Source organism: Argiope bruennichi, chromosome 10, assembly GCF_947563725.1.
Source record: "Argiope bruennichi chromosome 10, qqArgBrue1.1, whole genome shotgun sequence".
In the NCBI taxonomy this organism is placed as follows: Eukaryota; Metazoa; Arthropoda; class Arachnida; order Araneae; family Araneidae; genus Argiope; species Argiope bruennichi.
This window is the reverse complement of record NC_079160.1, coordinates 27,418,569-27,444,076: the sequence shown is the minus strand read 5'-3', so window position 1 is coordinate 27,444,076 and position 25,508 is coordinate 27,418,569. Positions and strand designations below refer to the sequence as shown.

The 25,508-nt window shown below is 30.1% G+C and overlaps 1 protein-coding gene across 1 annotated transcript in view; it reads left to right on the top strand.

Moving 5' to 3' along the window:
• LOC129988908 (cyclin-dependent kinase inhibitor 1B-like) overlaps positions 1 to 25,508 on the top strand; it is a 47,378-nt gene that overhangs the window by 11,536 nt on the left and 10,334 nt on the right. Inside the window, exon 2 of the mRNA XM_056097198.1 lies at positions 11,234 to 11,416. Within this exon, the coding sequence (XP_055953173.1) occupies positions 11,234 to 11,358 (125 nt within the window). The 3' untranslated portion in view covers positions 11,359 to 11,416. The remainder of the gene's footprint in view (positions 1 to 11,233; positions 11,417 to 25,508) is intronic.

Sequence of the window (25,508 nt, the reverse complement as noted above, 5' to 3'; positions counted from 1 at the left end):
TGGTGGCCCATCTGATTTTCCGAGAATATTGATTGAATTTAATTTCAACTAAATCTTTTATGCATAATTTGATATTCACGATTCCCTCCATTGAGTTGATGATATTAATTATGATTATTAAAAACGTATTATTACAATAGTCTTACACTTGTTCTATTTATTGAGTGCATAACTTTCCGAATGAAGTCAAGTCCCACACAATAAAAACTTAAGTGTCTGGATAATCTATTTGTAGTTGCACGCTGCTTTTTGTGCTAATGTAATTTTACTTTCTGAGTCTTTATATAAATTATTCTAATAGTTAGCAGAAATTTTTTCCACAATTTTCAACACCAGAAAAAAAATCGCGTGATTAAATAGTAGAAGAAATAATGGAAATTAGTGTTGAGCATTATTGTCAACATTATTATTATATTTTTAAGGAGGAGTAATTTAAAGCCACATAAGTAATTTTTTTTTTTAAATTTGAGAATAGGCATTTTTAAAATAAAGGATTCTTTGTTTGGAATTTACGTTGAGATATATATCATTATTTATATTTTTAAAAATTACTTTATGTATCTGATTGCTATTTATGTGACATAAACCTATTTTGAATTCGTAGTTTCAACAAAAAGTGCTTTTAAACCACTTACATCCTAAGGATCTCGAAATTGCACAGAATTCTCTTAAGTGCTTCTTAATCATATTCACGCTAGCAGCATTAACATTAAAATCACTTGTGTTGTTTTAGAAAACCAAAAAGCTTTCTTTCATAAATCAATTTTAAATAATTCCGAGATTACATCAAATTTTCCTTTGAGTAGATTCACTCAACTTTCGGTGGTTTCTCAACAAACTGTGACGGCGACGACCATATTTTAGCGCAGAAAACCACCTGCAAGCGTGGATTGCATCAAGTGAATAAATACCGATTGCCCACATCGGCTTGTTTTCGAATAATTTTTCTCCCTTCATTCGAATGCGAGAGATGACTTTATACGTTTGCCCTTGTAAGAAAGACAAAGAGCACCCCTTTCGTCACAGAACTCATAATAGATAGTAGATAACCTTTTGCAAAATCGCGTGCCAAACTCAGAGAAAGTGAACAGCAAAGGACGCCTACAATCAAGCCCATGTCGTTCATTAAGTATTCTGTGCTAAGCAGTAGAAGGGGAATTGTGCAATACCGGCCTTTGCATTGTTTTCTCTCCAGTTGGTAGAGCATTGTAGTCATTAACCCATCCGATTACAATCTGGAAGCATCGGTATTAGGGGACCTTTGTAGACCTTTAAGGGTGTAAGACAATAAAAAGAAACCTTGAAAGTTCCCCCAAATGACCGTTGACGGTCAATCCACTTCTTTTGGCCATTCAGATGCTACTGGTTGGATGATTGGAGATTATGAATGGTTACTCTTGACCATTCGTCCTTTGTTTCAACTGCCATTCCTTTAAAATTGCGTGTGTTCTTTTTTTCTGGATTAACACTTTTATCTTCTTGATTTTCATATAATTTTTCTCTCGTTACTTCAAGTTGTTTAAATAATATAACCGGAAAATTTTTGCTACAATGACAAGAGAATATCTCTGAAATTTAAATATGTTGAATTAATAATGCTTTTTGAAACTTTTAACGTTTGCAGAATTTCAAATTAGTTAAAGAGTTGCATTAGAATTGGCATATTATTATCAAACTTATTCTAGCATTAAATTTTCATGTTTCATTGTAATATTTAGCAGTGATTTTAAAACTATGATTTTTGTTCAACGATTCATTTTTCCATTAATATTCTGATTCAAATAATTTTTAATTGCTGCAAGCGGGATTTTGTGATCGATTTAACTGCAATTGATTCTTTGTGAAATATATTAAAATTTTTAAACGCATAAACACTTTATTTTGGTGACATTTCTGCGATGGGATTTTAGAATGATGCTACTAGAATTTCATAATTTATTGTGATCCATAAATGCATAATACCTCCTATTTTAATTAAAACATAAGATTTATGTTTAATTGTTGATTTTAAAGCTTTGTTTTATTGTAACGATTCTAATATTAAACATTAATGATAAAATAATAATGTCGGTCCTAATTTTGCCTTTAATGGGTTATTATTAGCCTTTCATGATTCTTTTAGTAATTATTTCTTAATTATTTTTTTAATTAAAAGCGAAATCGGATGTAAGCTTTATAAAATAATTTATTGATGTCAAGTTTATTGGAGTAAACCGGGGATTTTAATTTCGGTCCTAATTTTGTCTTTAATCTGTTATTATTAGCCAGCCATTCATGATTCTTTTAGTAATCATTTTATAATTATTTCTTAAATGAAAGGCGAAATTAGACGTAAGCTTTTTAAAAATAATTTATAGAGTCGCTGTCAAGTTTATCGGAGTAAACTGGAGACTGTTTATTTCAATTCAGATGTCTTAACTTTTTCCCCAGACGCAATACAAATTTAATCAGCCGACAGAGTGTCTTGAGAAAGCGATGTTTTGACGCAAATTCCCCCAGACATGTCCTGTTATTCCTTTATTTTCTTTAACCCAATCTCGAGTAGCGTGTACACATTCCAATGTACGTAACGCAGCACTTTTTTGCCTTTTTTCGATAAAAACAACATGAGTTATCAAGCACTAGTCGAGATTTTGTCCCAAACTCGTACTTGGTTTGTTTAGGTAAATGGTTAATCAAAAGAAATTTAAGAAAAATCGAAACAGCCAATTGTGCTATTACTGCATTGTGTGATTCTAATTGTCTTTTTAATTCGATTAAAAAGAAAATTTCTTAAAAAAAGAGGCTTTCTGCTCCCTTTTTTGTTTTTTCTTTGTACTTCTCTGCGACAGTTTTTCAAATGTATTAGAGAAAGAACCAATTCATTTACTATTGACATAGTAAGTTTGCAAGCAACACATTGGTTGTCTATCAGTCCAGATAAATATAAATTTATATCAAGAAGAAAATTACTGTACACATATTTTTTTTAATCATTATCATAGTTTTTATTTTTTTTATGGCTTGATGTTAAAATTGGTTTGCACAGATTATTTAAGAAATCGTTGTATGTACTTCCATCAATCTCCAAATTTTAAATCTCCCTGAATTCGAAAATACATTTTTGGAAAATGTCTGTCTGCCCGTGACAAAAATAATTAAAAAACGCTTTGATTATATGGATGAAATTTGGTATATGGACTGAACACTAAATTTGCAAATTTCTATCAGATTTTGAACAAAGCCCATATAGAGACAGGTTATGGAATGAATATGAATATTTTAATCTGCTTGGGAAAAAAGCTTCCAATATATATATATATATATATATATATATATATATATATATATATATATATATATATATATATATATATATATTAATCGCCAAACATCGTACTCAGTGTATCAGTGTAGAGGCTTCTCGCCATTGGCGTGCATTTAGTAATGTACAGAGTAATTCATTGGCATGTGCTTCAATTCAATAATGTACTAGCATGCGTTTAATAATATACAAAGTAATACATTGGCATGTATTTTAATAATGCACTGACATGTGTTTAATAATACATTGGCATGTATTTTAATAATGCACTGGCATATGTTTAATAATACATTGGCATGTGTTTAATAATTTACAAAGTAATACATTGGCATGTATTTTAATAATGCACTGACATGTGTTTAATAATACATTGGCATGCGTTTAATAATTTACAAAGTAATACATTGGCATGTATTTTAATAATGCACTGACATGTGTTTAATAATACATTGGCATGCGTTTAATAATTTACAAAGTAATACATTGGCATGTATTTTAATAATGCACTGGCATGTGTTTAATAATACATTGGCATGCGTTTAATAATTTACAAAGTAATACATTGGCATGTATTTTAATAATGCACTGACATGTGTTTAATAATACATTGGCATGTATTTTAATAATGCACTGGCATGTGTTTAATAATACATTGGCATGCGTTTAATAATATACAGAGTAATACATTGGCATGCGTTTAATAATATACAGAGTAATACATTGGTATGCGTTTTAATAATGCACTGGCATGTGTTTAATAATACATTGACGTGCATTTAATAAAACACAGATTAATACATTGGCATGCGTTTTAATAATGCAGTGGCCTGCGTTTTAATAATACAGTGGCCTGCGTTTAATAATATACAGAGTAATATATTGGCACGCGTTTTAATAATACAGTACCCTGCGTTTAATAATACAGTAGCCTGCGTTTAATAATAATACACAGAGTAATACATTGACACGCGTTTTAATAATACAGTGGCCTGCGTTTAATAATAATACACAGAGCAATTCATTGGCGTCTGTTTTAATAATACATTAGCATGCGTTTAACAATACACAATTATGCAAGAATGTTTTGAGGTGACTTGCTGCCTCTGGTTTTGATTTTGCAATACTAAAGCGCTAACTTAACTGCAGTGATATGGTTCTTCCTAATCACTTCCTATCGCATTGTTTCTGTCTCGAGTGCTCTCGATGTTGAAAACGAATTGATTTGAAGAAAACTTCCTCATTACTCAGTCGTATCCACTCCAGAAAACTGACGACGACCACTTGAAAGGAGGGAGACAAAAATAGAGCGATCTGAAACAGAATACTTGATCTTCCGGGAACTTTCGCTTTTTATCTGTCGAAGGCAGCAGATGAATTGGAGAAGAAAATGCTGCTCATCCAATTGTTGATGATAATTGTCACAGATTTTAAAGTGCGTCATCGCTGGGATATTAATGCACCACTCGCATGATACGTGTGAATGCTATTGTGTTCAAAAAATAATACTTAACCAGAAGGAAATAATGCAATTTTGCTCAGTTTGTAAAGAGAAGAAATAGTGGATTGCCGCTCATGTGGAACCAGAATCTTATCACGATTTCTTTATGTAAATTATGTTTTATATATTATAAAGTGTTCGCTTATGTTTAATGATTGCATCTTAAATTACTTATGATATCAACTTTTCTAGCTATCTTTTCAAAATTCATTTAGTTATAATTATTTGAAAAATGAACCATTGTAAAGCCAGTCCTGATAATCAGTAAAAGCTTTATACAATTTACTTGATAACTAGTATGAGTAATAGTTCTGATACTAGTTATCAGTAAAAGGCTGATACCATTTACTTGATAACTAGTATAAAACCAAATAATCTTGATAACCAGTAAAGGTCTATACCATTTACTTGATAACTCATGTAAGACGAAATAATCCTGATGGCCAGTAAAGGTCTATACCATTTACTTGATAACTGTTGTAAGAATAAATAATCCTGATGGCAAGTAAAGTTCTATACCATGTACTTGATAATTAGTGTAAGACTAAATAATCTTGATGGCTAGTAAAAGTATTCTATTTATTTGATAACCAGTATAAAACCAAATAATCCTGATAACCAGTAAAGGTCTATACCATTTACTTGATAACTGACTAAATAATCCTGATGACCAGTAAGGTTCTATACCATGTACTTGATAATTAGTGCAAGACTAAATAATCCTGCTGACCAGTAAGATCTATATCATTTACTTGATAACTAGTATATGACGAAATAAACTCAATGACCAGTAAAGGTCTATACCATTTACTTGATAACTGTTGTAAGAATAAATAATCCTGATGACCTGTAAAGATCTATACCATTTACTTGATAACAAGTATATGATAAAATAAACCTGATGACCAGTAAAGGTCTATACCATTTAATTGATAACTGACTAAATAATCCTGATGACCAGTAAGGTTCTATACCATGTACTTGATAATTAGTGCAAGACTAAATAATCCTGCTGAACAGTAAGATCTATATCATTTACTTGATAACTAGTATATGACGAAATAAACTCAATGACCAGTAAGATCTATATCATTTACTTGATAACTAGTATATGACGAAATATACTCAATGACCAGTAAAGGTCTATACCATTTACTTGATAACTGTTGTAAGAATAAATAATCCTGATGACCAGTAAAGTTCTATACCATGTACTTGATAATTAGTATATGACGAAATAATCCTGGTGGCCAGTAAAAGTCTTATGCTATTTATTTGATAACCAGTATAAACCAAAATGTTCATGATTTAACCTCTATATAAAAATATTTGATAATAATCATTTTGCTGATCTGTTGCTTATTGGCCATCCATCTATTCAAATCAATGTCTCATTTCGATTTTCAAAAGTCGAACATAAAATATCGGATTTTAAAATAAAAAGTTGTGCTATACTTTTTTATTGGTCCATTTTGTTTGGAGCCCTGTCTCAGTCGTACCTATGAGTTTTCGATATTAAATCAGAATACTCACTGAGTAATACTCTAAATTTTTATTAAATGATAGGTATGCAAAATCTTGGATTTTATAAAATGAACCTAATTTTTTAGCTATATCGTAGAAATAGTTTGATAGATATGTACTCGTTGATCAATCTAAAATGGTTTTGGCTCAATATCTAAATAAAATGAGCTGGTAACATTTTAAAATTAAACTTTGGAAACAGTAAACGAAAAATAGGCTGTGCATTTTCAGCTTTTACTCTGCATTCAAATGGGCAGATAAAACCACAGCCAAGAAAAAAATGAAGCAATATCTGTTTGTGTGAAGAGCATAGGAACAATGATAAGACGGAACACAATGGTGTTTCTTGAAGTCCCATTCTCTCTGTGATTCCCTGATAATTGCCAGAGAGAAAGGAAACTTTGGAGTGATTGATAAAGCTTATGCTCTCACACAAAAGAATATCACTTTGCTGCTTGAAAAAAAAAAGTGTTATATGTTTGCTTTAGGTGCAGTTTCTATAAGGTGATTCGTGAGCAAGAAGAATTAACACGCATACAGAGAATTGTGCAACCCATATACTGCATTACACTTCCTAAAATTTTTCCAATCTGTACTCAGAAAGAAATAATTTTTTTACTTTACGAAAATGATCAGTAATTAATGCCTTTGAATCACAGAATTTTACATTTACTCATTAAATATCACTTTCTTTCTTGTGATCATTTTAATGTGGTTTCAGGGATGAAAGTCAACGTTTCTCTTTTTCAAAAAATAACAATTCATTAATCGAAGTAAGTGATTCAATTAACACTCGTCTATTAGCCGTCTATATTACTGAAAAGTACCATCAGTAGTATTTCTAATTTTATGTATGTAAGAGTTAGACATTTAATAATGGCAACAATACAATTACAGCTGATATAACGCCATTACTAGTTTGTAATATAATCCTTTTGATATAGTCTCAATCTTCTGTATAATTTATTTCCAACGACGTGAAATTGGTGGTATGCCTGAATCAGTTCTGTACCAATTCGTGACAGAGTTTTTTGCTCTCTGAGGTTGAAACTTGCTGCACCCAAATGTGAGTCCATCTGACTCTGATTTGATCCAAAGAAAAAAGAACCACTTGGTAGCATTCGCTACAGAATTGTTCCAGAGATAAATCAGTACAAAATTTCATTCGAAGCATCAGCAGAACTGGTACTAATTCAGGTTTTACACTTATTCTACTTCGTTGGAAGTAAATTCTGTTAAACGATAATGATTATTTAGAAGGACTATAGGCATTGCAATATAATTACATCTGATATAACATAATTACTAGCTTGTAATGCCTATACCCTATTGATGTAGTCTTTATGTTCTATATGATGCATTTCCACTTGCTTGTAATTGGTGGTTGCCTGAATCAGTTCTGTACCAATTTGTGACAGAGTTTTTTGTCCTCTGTGGTTGAAACTCGCTATACCCAAATTTGAGCCCATCTGACTATGATTTGATCATGAGAAGAGGAACCACTTAGTAGCATTCGTTACAGAATTGTTCCAGAGATTCTTAAATCAATGCATAATTTCATTCGAAGCATCAGTAGAATTGGTATTAATTCAGGTTTTACACTGATTTTACTTCGCTGGAAGCAAATTTTAGGAAATGCTAATGACTACTTTTAAGGACTATATGCATTACCAGCTAGTAACTGCGTTATATAAGATAAAATTATATCATTGCCACTTTATAATTTCCGACCCTTGTATGTATAAATTAAAATCTTTCAAGTATATACAAGGATAACTTGTCGCTTATATCAACTTACTGACTATCCCATGTATCAACTTACTGACTTACAGTACCATATATCTGATTGACCAATCATTTACTGATTGACCATATATCAACTTATCTGCATGTTTATTATGTCATTTGATCCAATAAATTAATCCCAATAAATAATCGTCAGTATAGAAGATTTCTTTTCAAAAGTCGTGCAGTCTTGTAAACATACTTTTACAATGAAGTAATATTTATCTTGAAGCTTCAACATTAAGACATTCCATTATGTCCAAAGATTATATGTTGGCCCATAAAAGGTTAATGCTGTCATTTCTCACCGATCACATGCCTAGGGGTTTAAGTTTTAAAATCCTTTGTCTTTGGTGATTGTTCCAAAAGGCTGTGGCCGATTAGATGCTCCCCCATTGTTCCGAGGGAATAAAATTCCTCTCTTATTGCACACCTCCTACCTCCCACCCATCACAAACTGAGGCGGCACTTTTGACTTGAACAATGGACAGAGGTCAGATAATGAAATGACCCATCCTTTTTCCATCGTGGGAAACAAATCGAATTATTCAGAGTCTTTCTTCTTGTGAATTTAATATTGTAATTATGTCATCACTCATAAAGCTTGTTTCAAAAATAATTAATTTAAAAAAAATGTGTTATTGAAAGTCTTGGGAACGAAGATTAGTCTGGCACTTTTTGGTATATTGTAGTTGTATATACAACAAATTTCTTTTTAGCGTTAATGTTTCAGTTTATATGAGAGAAATTCCAATGTCAACATCATTTGCTCTTTAAGTCATTTTAATAGTCAGTTATTGCTTTTGATATTTTTAAAAAGAAATCTGAAAATAATTTTTTTTAAAAAATTGATTTTATTTGTCCAGTCGAAAATGGTTATATTTAGCTGAAATTGAGAATGGAAATTTTCCAAAAATAAAGAATAAGTGGAATGATTATTGTTACTTTTAGTAAGTAATATAAGAACATTTAGCTATCGATACTTGTAGCAGACCCTCATGTCAAGTACTTAATACAAAACAAATGCATCACGATTTCAAACTTGTGAATATTTCTAATAGTGGATTTTACATCAAAAACTGATGTTATTTAGTGCTTCCTTGGCATTAAAATAATCTACTATCATCATTAATCAGCAAGTTGAAATGCATTTTTGGGGGGAATAATATCGAATCATTCTTTATAAAAATGACTGAACAAAATATAGCTGATTTTATAAACAGATCATAATAAAAAGTAATTGGGGGAATAGGAGAGGATATTGCACCGTTGAAATAGTTCAATTTGATGGTTGTTATGATTGTTTCAAGATATACATAAGTAGATTATTATGTTATCTCTATAGGAGGGTAATTCTGGTTTGTTGGTATTTTCACAGTTCGTTCCAAACTTTTTTTTTCTTCCTTTCTTTTGGGCTTTGGAATTTCCTTTTGAATTCCAACAAGGGACTCGTTTCTGTATCAGCTTTTTCCATCAACCGATTGTTTCGATTCTTGGTACTTTAAATACTTGATGTTCAACATCCGGTCTTTATCTGTGGATCATTAGGTCATTTCGATCCATTCAAACCAGCGGTTGTTTCTGTAAAAATAATGAAATGGAAATAAAAATAAGATGGAGGGGGGGGGGTGAAGAGTGAGAATTAAAGAAATTTTTATGTCCCGATGGGTATCTCCCTATTGTTCTTATTCCATTCAATTTCTTTGTCCGGGGACAAATTATTCTTAACAGAAGAATGTAAACAAGAAGTAAAATAATGGTCTTATCACTGCAAAGATCTAACTATCAATCCTAATTTTAAACCACAGGGTGGTTGAAAATGAGGTAATTATTTTCAAGATCAATAAAATATCCTTGAAAATTGAGGAATTTTCGTAAAATTGGCATAATGTTGTCCATCAGTCTTGTGTTTTATGAAATTACATAATAAGTTATTTATTGAAATTATAGACAGATTCTTTTTCCTTTTACAGTCTCTCTGTCATTTTTTAAACAGTGTATGTTGTGATGAGAGCGAGAATTCTTACGTTGCTGAAAGGACTATCTCAATTTGAATTCTAGTTGCTTGATGATTAGTAACTGGTAATCAGTGGTGTAGCATTGGTAAATATAACGCCCGGAGTGCAATTTTTTTCTTTCTCATTTGTTAGCAGTGGTGTAGCAATTGCATTTTTGCCCTCATGAAATTTGGCTTACAAATGGGACAAAATGCATTAACTTCTTCTCGCTTTTCTCTCACCACCCCCAGACATGTATACATCCACTTTTCCACGTTCTGTACATGTATACATCCACTTCTCCACCTTCCGTCGCTACGCCACTGTTGTAATGATTCCTTAAATGAAATACATCTAACAATTTACTTACACTTAAATCAAGAAAAGATTCAAACGTTATCGTCTCTAAATTACAGAAAAAGTTCTGTAATGTTACTATGTAATGTAATGTTATGTCACAATGTAATGTTAAAAGTTCTGTTACAATGTTTTGTGGCATTTAGATTATGATTGTTGATGAGGATTGTATTTCGTCATGAAAATTCTGGATTGTCACTCTAATAGCATTTTTTGATAACATTTGAGAAACGATCAGGAAATAATTGAAAATAATTTGCATTTGATACTCTAAAAACATTCAACTAAAAAAACACTTACCTTCTATTTGCTATTTACATTATTATAATCTTATTATATATTAATGTAAAATATTAAGAAATGGGCAATACTTATTATTAAAACTAGTGAAAACTTTCAAGATATTTATGAGAAAAGTAAAAAAAGTATCAAGCTGTACATCATTATATCTTTTTCTGAATTTTTGACAAAGAGAAAGCGATCATTTACCATGTAAGAAATATATTATGATTAATTGCGAATCAGAAAACGTGTATTAATCATGATTAGAATCACTTTAAACTTCAAGATATTTACTAGAAAAGTAATTAGACTAAAGTTGGTTGTCAATTAATATCTTTTTAGAATTTATGATGACGATAAATTTTTCATTTACTTTATAACTGAAAATATTAGAAAAATGTGCAAAAATCATCTGTACTATTGCTTTAATTTTCTTGATATTTATAATTAATGTCAGACTGATCATCTATTAATATCTTTTTACAGAGTTCATGACAAAAAGAAAGCGTTCGAGTTCAGAAGAAGGTACAGCGCACAAATTGAAGGTTCGTCGTTTGAGCAGAACCAGCAGCAGTAGCGACCACCTCATAGCCACCACGAGGCCGAGGTAGGGCGTAGATTCGCCCGCTGCCGAAGACCGTTCAACCGAAGTTGCTGGATACGACTGAGGTGAGAATTAGCTCTGTGATGATTTGCTTTGTGTACTCTATGAGCAGATTCAGTGTTAATTTGGTATTAACTGTGAAACCTCTTTAATACGTCACTCGTTTGTGTGTAATCCTCATTAGTACGTCATTTAATCTTCATCATGATTCATTTCAGTGTACAAAAGAAATTCTTATTACGCCTCAAGTGTGTGATAGTGCATCCCTTAAAAGAGGTAGTTTAGAAATTTTATATTTTTTTACGAATAATAATTCAATTTAATATGATTTGATGAAAATTGAAAATCAGATGACACTATAATCAAAGCTAAAATGCCCCCTCCCCCCCCAAAAAAAAACATTGCGCCTTAAATATTTCCTTGAACATTTTTGAACGTTTCCTTTCTTGAAAATTACATACATTTTTCCAAACACGAACGTCATAAAAAAGAAAGAAAAACTGCAAAATTCTATAGCAATAAAAATTACCATTTTAATTTTTATCTATTATAATAAAATTGTCTAAAGTATCAAACTATATCAAATCCATTAGAATCACATTTTATTTTGGCGCATATTCTGAGATTAAAATTCAAGAATAAGAAATTTTTATATCTTTATATATTCGAAAATAGCTTTTGAATGTAGAATTCTATTTAATTATTTTTGAAAAAATGTTGCATTTAAAAATTTTTAAATTCTATTATTATTACCAGAAATTTTAAGGGTGTACTATCATAATTATGAATTTTGCTTAAAAATAAATCTTGTTTTATATCTTACAGTTAAAGTAAGTAGTTCATTGTATTGTAAATCAATATTCGATAATATGATTATTAAGCAAATACCATTATTATTGCCACATACCTAATACAAACGATTTTTAAGTGGCCCATTGAACGATATATTAAAAGAGGTTTGACTATAATTTCATTATATATAGCTGTGAAAAAATGTTCGTATGTTGTTCGTAAATGTTCGTACGAAAAAACAATTACTTATGTTGAATTGGTGTTACTTCAATTCCTTTACTCTTTGTTGATCTCTGAAGAAAACTCAGGGGAAGGCTGAATGATAAGATCATTTTTGTTGACAAGTTATTCCAATCAGATTGATAGCGTGGTCGAAGAGCGGTGTTCTCTTTTCATTTGGGTGTGGTGAGAAGTTGAAGGTGTCTATTTTCGGTCACTTCCGCCGGATGGAAGAATGTATCAATTTAACACTTCCGATATTTCGATTTGTTTTTCTCGCTCTTTTCCGATACTTGAACGAATTCTTGTTGTTTTTCACGTTTCATTATGAAATTCACTTGAATCCGTTACTATATTCAAATAGTTTAAGGTTGAAGTTTTCATTATTTTCATTTTTTGCACCACCTCTTATTCCACAGGATATAAAGTAATTATATGCTGTGGAAATCATGTCGGAAATGAGAGAATTTTTGTTATTTTCTGTTCTTGCTCTTTTAATTCTCATGAATTCATTTTTTAAATAGAGAATCCAAAAAAATCATGTCTAAAATGAGAGAATTAGAGAATTTTTGTTGTTTTCTTTTCTCGCCCTTTTAATTCTCATGAATTCATTTTTTAAATAGAGAATCCAAAAAAATCATGTCTAAAATGAGAGAATTAGAGAATTTTTGTTGTTTTCTTTTCTCGCCCTTTTAATTCTCATGGATTCATTTTTTAAATAGAGAATCCAAATAAATCATGTCTAAAATGAGAAAATTAGAGAATTTTTGTTGTTTTCTTTTCTCGCCCTTTTAATTCTCATGAATTCATTTTTTAAATAGAGAATCCAAATAAATCATGTCTAAAATGAGAAAATTAGAGAATTTTTGTTGTTTTCTTTTCTCGCCCTTTAATTCTCATGAATTCATTTTTTTTTATAGAGAATCCAAATAAATCATGTCTAAAATGAGAGAATTAGAGAATTTTTGTTGTTTTCTTTTCTCGCCCTTTTAATTCTCATGAATTCATTTTTTAAATAGAGAATCCAAAAAAATCATGTCTAAAATGAGAGAATTAGAGAATTTTTGTTGTTTTCTTTTCTCGCCCTTTTAATTCTCATGAATTCATTTTTTAAATAGAGAATCCAAATAAATCATGTCTAAAATAAGAGAATTAGAGAATTTTCATTATTTTCTTTCCTGGCTCTATAATTCTCATGAATTTAATTATTTTATAGAGAATCCAAATAAATCATATCTGAAATAAGAGAATTAGAGAATTTTTGTTGTTTTCTTTTCTGGCTCGATAATTCTCATGAATTTATTCTCTTTTTTAATAGAGAATCCAAATAAATCATGTCTAAAATAAGAGAATGAGAGAATTTTTATTATTTTCTTTCCTGGCTCTATAATTCTCACGAATTTAATTATTTTATAGAGAATCCAAATAAATCATATCTGAAATAAAATAATTAGAGAATTTTTGTTATTTTCTTTTCTGGAATGAATTCTCATGAATTCATTTTTTTATAGAGAATCCAAATAAATCATACCTGGAATTTAAAAAAAAATTAGAGAATTTTTGTTATTTTCTTTTCTGGCTCTATAATTCTCATTTATTCATTCTTTTAAATAGGAAGTCTAAATTCTTTTTATATCCTATTTGGATCATCTAGTTTATGCACTGTTAGTTCTTTGAAATTAATTTGGAACTGTTAAATTTTACATTCTATTCGTTGGAGTTTACAATATTGAATTTTGCATTCACCTAATTTCTTTTTAAAATTATATTAATTCTGCAAAATGCATGATCTCAAATAAAATGTCTAGTTATAAAAATTGAACAGAATTTTCTAATTTGAACACCTATCAATTTAATTTTCGTCAAATCAGTTGTTTAAAGTCTACCAATTTCATTAAAGAAATCGTCATACAGTTGCGATGTTTTAACAACAATTAAAAGAAATCATTTGTCTTATTTCATCAATTTATAGCTTTTATTTAATTTTGCGGCTTCTGTTTGACAATTGTTATCAGTATAAGTAAAAGCATTCATTATGTTTGTGATTGGAAATCACTTTCCATTCGCAAGGAATGTCTCCATGCTCTTCATCCTCCAGACAGGGTAGGCAGGTGGAATCCTTCCAGCTGCCAGATGGAAACTCTTTTAATCTAATTGCGGGGCAGACGAGCCACCTGTTTCACTCCCTGCTTATTAAGAGAATTCTTGCAATGCTTTTTCTTGAGTCTGCGGAGCATTTTGGGGGTGTAGCTCTTGAAAAGAAAGAAATTTTTGATAATTTTTTTTCCATGCTTTGTGAAAAATCGAGGGTTTTAAAATTGAACTCCCCATTTTAGTGTAAATAATGCCAATAAGGCTTTATCTCTTCCTTTTCGTGGAAGCGTTTTTATTCTTAATGTCTACTGCACTTAGAAATTTCCGCCAAAAATAATAATAACAATTACCATTCCAGTACCATTTTTCCTATTATAACAATTCAAATATTAACTTAATTAAACTATATTAAAAATTTATCAATAATATTTGCAAACGATAATTCAACAATTTATCGTCTGCAAACGTACTACAAGCTGAACAGTATTTCATTTCCATTTAGATACCAAATTCCCTACCATTCTTTGCAGAATGTTTTGTTCTTTTTTTGTTTTTTTTTTTGTTTTGTTTACTTTCTGTTTTATGAAGTGATCCTTTCTTGAATAACTTATTCGTATCTTTTTTCTTTTTCTAATCTCAAATTCCCTAGCATTCCTGTTAAAGAATACTTCGTTCTTTCCGAAGGTTGAAGGTGACACTCTCACCCACACCTATGGTCGCCCCCTATTCGAAAACCTTCTTTATCCACCCGATCACTCCTCCAGAATTTTTTTGATCCCCCTTATAAACATAGAAAGTCACAAATCCTCTTGCCTACATTCAAGAATCTTACCATCAATGGATGGTAAAAAAGTGGTCGCGCATTCCGAGAGTTTTTGTTATACATTCTTGGAACGAAAAAGCGCGCCAAAATATCTCCTTTTATGAGCCCTATATGTTCGCATTGTTACGATTTTCATTCCTCCGCAAAACGCTCGCTTTGTTTTGTTGGGGACCCGTTACAGAGGGAGCGAGATTCCTTAACTGTGACTGTGCCGATAGTACAATGTTTATTTTTTTTATGCGTTGCGTCACCGGTATTGTCCAATGAGCGGGGGATGAAAATCCCTTTTGGGGATGCAGATAAAAATTTGCGCTTGAGAAAGATCGGTTCACTCATGTCCAAAATATAAAATCACAGAAATAAATCCATATCATTTGGGAAATTCCATATTTGTTGCTTGATAATGCAAGAATTTGTATTTTTTCCACAGTATAAATAATACTATTTTTGGTTTCTATTTGCATTGCAAATCCTGTATCTTTTACTATTTCTACAAATATTTCCTGCTTTCGTCAGTATTCCTATGAATTTGTATCATACCACAATTAAACTAATACAAAATTCCATATTACTAGTAGTAATGGAAATTTTCTTTTATTTCTGTGCTTTTAACAACTTTCCTTTTTTTCTTTTGGTTTTATTGTAGGCTATTCTTTTTATAGAGATTTTCCTTAATTTCTATGAGTGATTGTTTTCTTTTTCTGGATATATGCCAGATTTTCAGTGTGAAAATTTGAATGGCATCATCAAAAAGTATAATTTCTTCTTTGCTTATCCAAGGTTTAGAGTACAATTACTTATATAATTCAGATTTTAGTTTCCAATTATCCTCGATTAATTTATTAAATTCCTTTTATGAAATGACAGTTTCTGTAAAATCTGAAATTGGTTCTGTTCCTTTTCCCATATAGTACAGCGTGCACCTGGATCGAGTTTTCCCATGGTAGAAAACAAAATACAAATGTATGTGCAATGTCAGACATTTCATTGCCAAATTATTCCTGTAAAAAATATTAAAAATGTCTTCAAAATTTATGAAACTTAATGATATGTATTTTAATTTTAAACATTATTTTTGCTTAACACTTTGCCATATTGCTTATTTAAATTTAAAAAAAAAAAAAAACATGAATGAATTTATTTTGGGATGGGATGTTGCCTTAATTCATGCAAACGAATCGCTGTGCATTATTTTATGTTAACACACATTCTTAGATTTATATCTCCTGTTTATTCTAAATTTTTTTAGTCTTAAATGTCTAAATTTTTCGAATACTATTTTTGAAATCTGCAAATTTCTTTTTCTTTTTTTTTTAAATACAATAAAAATCCGTAAATTTTAAATTTCGATTCTTTTTCCACCTAAGTGCAAGCGATTTTCACGGAAGGTTATTTTCTTCTGACGTATTGTAACCGTAACCGTGATTTTTAAGCCACCCCGAAGTTGTTGGAACGACTCGTGTTCTTATGACTCGACCCTTGACCTCCTCCTTCATTTGTCACCGTCTCTCACAATAATAACAGAAGGAGAGAGAAATCGTCTGAACCCACCTCCCCCATCAGTTTTTTTCCGTTGAAAGGAGAATATAGAAGTTAAATATGAAGTCGGGACATTCTGTTCAGGGGTGCATGCTTTCTATTTCAAAGGTAAAGCCAGTAATAAAGGCCGAGTGGTGTGCTATTCTGTCATGAATTAAAAATGTTTTCATTTTTTTATTTGGGGAATTTCGATTTATTACGTAAACATGATTTATAAAGGCTCTTTTGTCATAAATTAAATAATCTGTTTCATTATTTAAGAAGTAGTTTTGAAATCATTCTCAAATTATATACAGTATACTCCCGAGTATTCGGTCTAATATGGCTGAAGGACTGGCCGGATAACAAAAACGCGGGATAGGCCGGAGTTCTAGGAATTCATTTCTTTGCCCACCAATACCAGAAGAGAAAGTTTTTATCCAAAACTCACTATTGTAATACATATTTTCTCACTTATTGAGTTTAATGCCCTCAATTTGTCTCAATGCAGCCTTTCCCTGAAAAATCATAGAAGCAATTAGCCGGTAATATGTTGAGTTAAAATAGAAGACTCTGCTCTGGTAGTTTATATATGTTTATATACTGCATTGCACGTTTCAAGAATTTATTAGAGAAAAGGTAAGTTAAAAGATATAAACTGTTCGGGTTTTAGCATAAATTCTGTAATGCCGAACTTAAATGCAGGAATCATAAGCAAAAGATTAACATAAATCATAGGCCTAATTCTTAAGAAAATTGGATCAAACTGATTTTATTTTTCACTGATAAATGATTACACTTATATGAAAGGGTACCTTAAGATAAAAGTCAAAACTTAAAGGTTTTGAAAAAGTCTTGAATAGATCACTCAATAGACACCTTGCCTTCCTCATTTAATTACGATAAAAGAAAACTAGGTACGGAAGCTGGATAGTTCATGAAGCGGATACTCGGAAGTGTACTATATTTATATATTATATATCATTTGGTTTGATTGTTTAAAATATTGTTTTTAAATCAATCCGTAAATTTCTGTTGAAAATTTGAATGTGAATAAATTCCTCTTTTGATTTTGATAATCGTTTCTGACCATAATGCACTGGTTTGCATCGAACAAAAGAAATCTATTCAAAATCTTAATATTGAATCATATTTATTATTCAGTCTTTCCATTAAAATTCCTTATAAGAACTTCAGAATACAGTTAAGTGTGTCGTGCTAACTGAAAGCAAATAAATATAATGCTGCAATTTTGGCTTTAAATAAAATCTTTAGTAGCTTATTTTTAACTCTATGCCATTACACTCTTACTTATAAGAATTAGTATGGCTTTTATGATTGGCTCCTAATGAAAACATTGGCGCAGTATGGCCAAAGATGCGCCAGAAAACAAGCCAAACCAAACCAAATTCTAATGAAAACAAATATGTATGCTGTTGCAAGATAAGCTTTGTATAAAATCCGTTGTAGCTCACTTTTAACTCATTGTCATTGTTTTACATTTGATAAGTGGTATACATTTTATTCGTAACAACAAATGAAAGTAAATATATATGTTTTTGCAAGATAAACATTAAATAAAATTCGTATTAGATCATTCTTAAGTCAATACCATTGTTTTGCATGCGGCAACTAGTATGCATTTTATTGTTTGCATCAAATGAAAGTAAATACGATTGACTTTAAATAAAATCAATAATAGCTTACCCTTAATACACCGTCATTGCTTTATTTATGAAAAGAACTTGCATTCACTTTATTATTTCCTTTAATGAAAGTAAAATAAAATTTGTAAAGTAAATATGTAAAGTAAAATATACGGCAGCTAGTATGCAATATTATGAATTTTAAGTAAAATCTCTTTTTATATATTAGCACATAATGTAAAGGTATATAAGCTTTAAATTATTGAAAGTCATATGTTATAAATAGCAATAAATGCTTATAATTTATGGGTAGATAATTTCAAAGTAATAATTCGTTGAGTTTTTGACTTGGGTAATTCATAGCTATCTGTACATAAAAGTTTTTTAAAAAACAAACATTTTCCTATCTATATCTCCAAAACCTCTACTTCGTTTCTTTGATGCAGGCATAAAATAATAAATCGTCATTGATATATCTATCTTATAAATTGTTTTAAACTTTAAAAAGAAATATTTTCGTATCTATATCTCCAAAGTGTGCATCCATTACATCGTGTTTTTTATGCTGTCATAAAGTAGCAAATCGTCAGTAATGTTTCATCTTACAAACGAGCTTTAAAGTGTTAAAATGGTGGTAGCAATAAGTGCTTAAAATTTATGGGTAGAATATTTGAATATAATTGCTAATTGCGTTTATGAAGAAAGTAATTTTTAGTTACCTGCACATAAAGTTCTAAAGGAGTATTTTCCTATCTACATCTCCAACAATCACTACTTCATTTTTTTAAATGCAGACACAAGATACTACATCATCCGTGATGTTTTTGTCTCATAAACAAACTCGCTGATTTTAGCCTTTCTTAGAGAAGTTAGTGGCCGATGCAGGAACCCTGCTAGCATCTTTAAAAAGAACCTTCAAGCTCTGTTAGATCCATACATTCTGACTGTCACACCCTAGCTGATGCAAATATTCTACGTCCTGAAGTTGTTAGCAAAACATGGGTGCGCCAAATGAATCAGCTCAGCTCCTAGAATTAATTATTTATCTTTGCTTCAGAAATCCATTTTCTTCGAGTCTTGAATATAATCTGAAAATTAGAAGGTTGATTCGAATTCTTCATTGGAGGTAATTTTTTGATTCATTGGATTTCTTAGAAGCTCCAAGAATAAATTATTTATCTTTGCTTCAGAAATCCATTTTCTTCTAGTCTTGAATATAATCTGAAAATTAGAAGGTTGATTCGAATTCTTCATTGGAGGTAATTTTTTGATTCATTGGAGGTAATTTTTTGATTCATTGGAGGTAATTTTTTTGATTCATTGGATTTCTTAAGTAACATTCTTCATTCTAATTTTCGTTCATAACGATTCAGCTGCAGTTATGTCACCTTTTTAACCCATGTTAGAAAATATAGAATTGAGTTATTTACACATTTCGGCAACGATTTTATCTGGAATGGTATTCAGGAATTCTTGGTATTTGAAAAAATTTAATGCCGTGGAATTTGATTCAATTCGAAACGTTTTTAATTTGAAGTCTACAAATCGATCATTTTCTCTTATCTGTTCTGATCTCTAATTAAAAATCTAAAGTAAAAAAAAAAAAAAATGCAGGATTTTGTTTATTACTGAATTGTTTATGATAGTTAAATGTATATGTATCTCTATGACCACAGTCTGTTTTATAATTCTTGGCAATGTATTCAGTTAAGAAAATAGAAGCATTAAAATTTTTTTCAGATTGTAAAAAAAGTCTTAATAGCTTAGATATGAATTCCACTGTTAATTTGAAATTTTATTATAAAGTTATCATTTTCGAATATACAATATTATTTATTTAATTAATTAATATTGTAAAATTATTAATTAAACATGAATTTTGATCAGTCAATTAAAGGTGCTTATAGTTTATTTATGAATTAGGCTTTATTTATGATAACTGTTAAATATTGAAAAAAAAATTCGTACTGCTCTATTCGACGTCAATTATTCATTTTCAAATCTAATTTTTCGTTCTTCAATTTCTGAGTAATTCGAATTTTCTTTATGGTGCAGCCAAATTTCACTAAAAAGTATAATTTTTTCGATTCATCATCATCTAGAAGAAATAAATTTAAAAAAAAGATTCCATTTTTCTTTATTGTACTAAATTTACACAAATGTAAGTTTAATCAAATTTCTCTGTCATCTATAACTTCTTCAAATATTGAGGAATTTTGAAAAACATTCGCACCATTGATGATTGTTTTGTGCGGAGTATCTGGACTCTCTGGTCCTACATCTCCGAAATCCTGTAGTCATTTTATTTTAACATATTTAATAATATTGATTTGAATCTGGATATTATTCTTGTGCCTTTGTTTATTATCTTGTCTGCAAGGGAATTATAGATGTGTGGCATAGAATAACTCATTCACATATCCTTTTATTCTTCTTTCACTGTAACATTCATACACTCTTTCATTCTCTTTTCATTTTAACATTCAGACACACACTCATACATATATAGTGATATTACCGAGTCCTGTACCTCCGAATCTTTTGTCCTACATCTCCGAAACATTATAGTCATTTTATTTTAACCTATTTAAGAATAATGATTTGAACCTGGATATTATTGTTCCCTTTTGTTTATCTTCTAATCTGGAAAGGAATTATAGATGAGTGGCATAGAATAACTCATTGATGTTTCCTTTTACTCTTCTTTCACTTTAACTTTCATAGAAACACTCATATATAGATAGTGATATTATCGAATCCTACATCTCCGAATCCTCGGCCCTACATGCCCTATTTAAGAATATTGATTTGAACATGAATATTATTATTATCTTTTGTTTATATTCTAATCTGGAAAGGAATTATAGGTGAGTGACATAGAATAACTCATTCATACATCCTTTCACTCTTTTTTCATTTTAACATTCATACACCTTTTCACTCTTCTTTCACTTTAACATTCATACATCTTTTCACTCTTCTTCCACTTTAACATTCATACACTCTTTCACTTTAATTCATACACACACACACATTCATACATCATTCATACACACACATTCATACATGGATAGCGATATTACCGAATCACATTCTCACATTGGTGGCGAATTTCTTTACTATTAGTCGAAAAGTTGTTATGTATGATAAAAATTTAAGAATCTCTGGGGATACGTAAGATCTGGAAGATTTTAGTTAGTTTTAGAATATTCGAATGTACCTCAAACTTGCCGAAATTTCATGTTCTTATTTCAAAATCATTTTACTGTTGGAGGAATTTATGTATAGTCATTTAAACTGAACACGGCTCATGGTTGCTCTAGCAGCTGAACCGTGGTGGTCATATTTCCACACCTGTTGTTCGGAAGTGGTGCATTTCTTCACCGCAGATGTGTACCAGCTGCCAGTTCCGGTGAGGAGGTGGTGGAAGAATACCGATGCACCGTTCCAAAAGAAGGTGTGTAAAGACACTTCATAAGAATGCTGTAATAATTTTTAGCAGGTTCGCTTATACGGTGGAATTTTTTTATTCGAAAAACCAATGTGAAAATTCGAAAATAATAATAATTTGAAATGAAAATAATAAAGGAAGACAATTTTTAAAGTAAAGAGGCTGTGAAGATTTATTTTTAGTTTTGGACAGTTTGATGATTATTATATAAAAATGAATAAACGTTAATTAATTTTAATAATTAAAACTGTATTATTTGTAATTAAATTTTTTCAATAATTTCAGTAAATAAATTATTTAAAAAATTTATGGACATACAATATATGGCATTATGAATATATCAATTGTAAAATATTCGTTTTCTATAGAAATTATTTGAATTGTCTTCCTTTTATAGTTTGTGTGCCTAAAGATATTCTTCTCTTTCATTACTTTTATAGAAACTTTTGAGAATTTTTTATCTACTGCATAATAAATTCTCACATTGTATATTTAATTTATTTTTTTCAACTGTTTACTAGGTAAAAAATCAGAATCGTTGCAAAGTGTTGCAATTTTGAAATTTAATCACTTATATTAATTATTTTAGACGTTTTCTGCAAAATATTTGCAATGTTTCTTTTAGACGTTTTCTGCAAAATATTTGCAATGTTTCTTTTAGACGTTTTCTGGAAAATATTTACAATGTTTCTTTGAAAGTAGTTGACTTATTTTATTAAAATAATGCTAGTAAAAGACCAAAACATATAATATGATGGAAATATTTTGACTTAATATCAATGCTATTTTATTCTTAAAAATAATAAAACAAGCTTTTCTAGTAGGGCCGAGCCTTCTCAGGGCTCTTAACTCCTCTTAACTTCAAAACCAAATATTTTGAATTGATTTTAATTTAATCTTTATATAAATATTTTTGAATTGCAGATTTTGGTAAACTGAATTATCAAAACTAATTGCAGATCATTTTTAAAAAAATTATTTAAATATACCGCGCAAAATAAATAAATAAAAAAAAAATGCACAGCTGAAATGTAAAAGCAATTTTAAGCAAAATTGTGTTAAAACAACTTTTTCTTACCAAAATGTGGATTATATTTAATGATAGAAATCGAACACTGCGCTTTTTTTTTTTAGAATTATAGAATAAAATAAAAATTGTAAATGGTAATTAATTAGAAATGAATAATGTTTCAAAATAAATATAAACAAATTGAAAATGTACAGCCTTTATAATTAAATGAAAGTACAAAATTAAATAACTTTCAATATGCAGTAGAAAATTCTTGCAAATGGTAGTTAATGTTACTATGTATTGCATGTTAAAACAAAAATGTTAATAGAAATGTTACAAGATAATGTGCCAAAATTAATGAGATCAAATTGAAATGCATTTCCTTTAAATGCATTAAATAAAAGTACAAAATGAAACATGTTTTAATATGCTATAGAAAAATCTCGTGGGTTCAGACTCCCTAAAGTTGTGAAGCCCATAAGAAATTGCTTATTTAATAATCTAGTCCTGTTTTCTCGTAACGAAACTGCCAAAAATGGATTTTTGAGCCCCGAGCCACCGGTAAAGTAGCCCACGGGTCAAGCGGCCGCCTGATTGGCCGTCCGACAACAGCTGCAACTTGTTCTTATCGTCTACAGCACCTGCCACGAGAGGAGCATCCCCCTCCTCAAAAACCCAATAACCCGCACATCGTCTGCCCGATTTTGGCAATCGTCTTTCTCGTGTGCCCCGAGGGGGGGGGGGGATCTCCGCACACGGTTGAGTAACTGCAAACGATAAATAGAGCCATTTGCCTCAGCCATGGACAATAATGCAGCTTTATTTCAATCATGGTGCGGTAGTTTTTGAAATTTATTCCTCGATTTATTGTTGGCGCAACATTATTTTTTGCACCTTTCAAAATCATTCACATTAGAGAAACTTTTTTGAAATTTCACATTTTTAGATGCTGGATGTTATGTAGTATTCACTTCTTAGTTTATTTTGTTTTTAATGCTGATATTCTTCAGGTGTTTATAATGGTGGTCCGGCTTATTGAAATATTTTTATACTATTTCATTTTAAAACTTTTATTTTATTTTTAAAAATTTGAATTGCATTAATTGCCACAATTAAATATTTCTGATGAGAGAATACAAGTTAATTATTGCGATCTTTAACATTTTTGCTTCTATTTAATATACTTTAACAAATATTAAAACATATTTTTACGTTTTAAATACTTGTCCAATTAGGGTTTTTTTTTTTTTTTTTTTTTTCTGAATTTCCAAAGAAATAATTTTAAAATATCATCTATAAGTCGAATTTATATGGTTAAATTCGAAGAAAAATTTTAAATTATTTTGGTAAGTTCAATATGTTTATTACTTACATGTCCTCAGTAATAGTAAATGCATATTTTTTTAAAACTTTAATTCACTTGAGGACTTTATTGTTTTGCAATATATATACTCAAAAATGTAGCAAAAAGAAATTCTCATTTAAAAAAAAAAATTTTGATGTTATTATAGTACGTTTATTAAAATGCATATTATATATGTTTATTAAAAACACGTTTGATGTTATTTCTGCTGTTTATTTTGAATTTTGATTGGAAAATTGTTGTATTTATATTGTTAAATAAGTTAAAGTGTCTTGTTTATTAAAATTATTTTTTATTAGAATAATTATTTTTAAAACATTTAAGGATTCTTTTATTTTAATCATTATCACTTCATTTATTAAAGTTTACAATTGTTTATATTTCTGATATATGCTATTGCAATTGATATATGCAAATCTTCCATTAAAATCTAACATATCTTTCAGTTTGTAATCTTTCATTCTCTTTTGGCAAAAATCGCTTAAAAATCAAAGCTTAGCTATATTCTTCTACGCAGCTATATTTCTCTTCTTCAAGGGTCACTGCACAGGTGATTTCTACGGCCGGTCCATCTGTCCCGTATCGAGGCATAGATTCTATATTTATTGTATCGTTCTTTATTTTTTCAAGGGGGAGGTCAAAAGAAAGCTCTGATCTCATTATAGTGTGTCGCGTGGCTCTCTTTTCTTCGGCCCAAGGTCTCGTGGCCAGCTTTCACCTGTTCTTTTAAAGGGCCTATTTTGGGGTGGCAGATGTTTGGGGTCAGCCCCGTAGCGCGTGCACCGCTCTGCTGCTGCTTCCCTCCTCGGGGGCCGAGGGGAACCACTTGATCCGGGTACTCTGGACACCACCTGTCCCTACTCGAGGACCAGAAGGAGAGGCGCAAGTTGTTGACACGCTTTTTGCTCGATCCACGTTCTTTGCGCCCCATTCTATAAGATTATGTTTCCACTTCTAAGTTTTGTTCCCTTCAGTTTCCTCCCTTTATTTTGTTTTATACTTTATCGAGATGTTTTTGTTTGACACTTTTTAGTATTTTAGTTGGTTTTTTTTGGAAAGTACGAGATTTTTTTTAATGCTTAGTGGGTTTTATGTTCACCGCTAATTTTTTATATGTATTTTTTATATATTATTTTTTTAACTCGTTTTCTTTTTTTAATTTCTTTTGATGCTTTTTTCGCTTTTTGAGAGGTTTTAAATGTTGAAGCTTTCCATGAAGATAAATACATTTTTATTAGA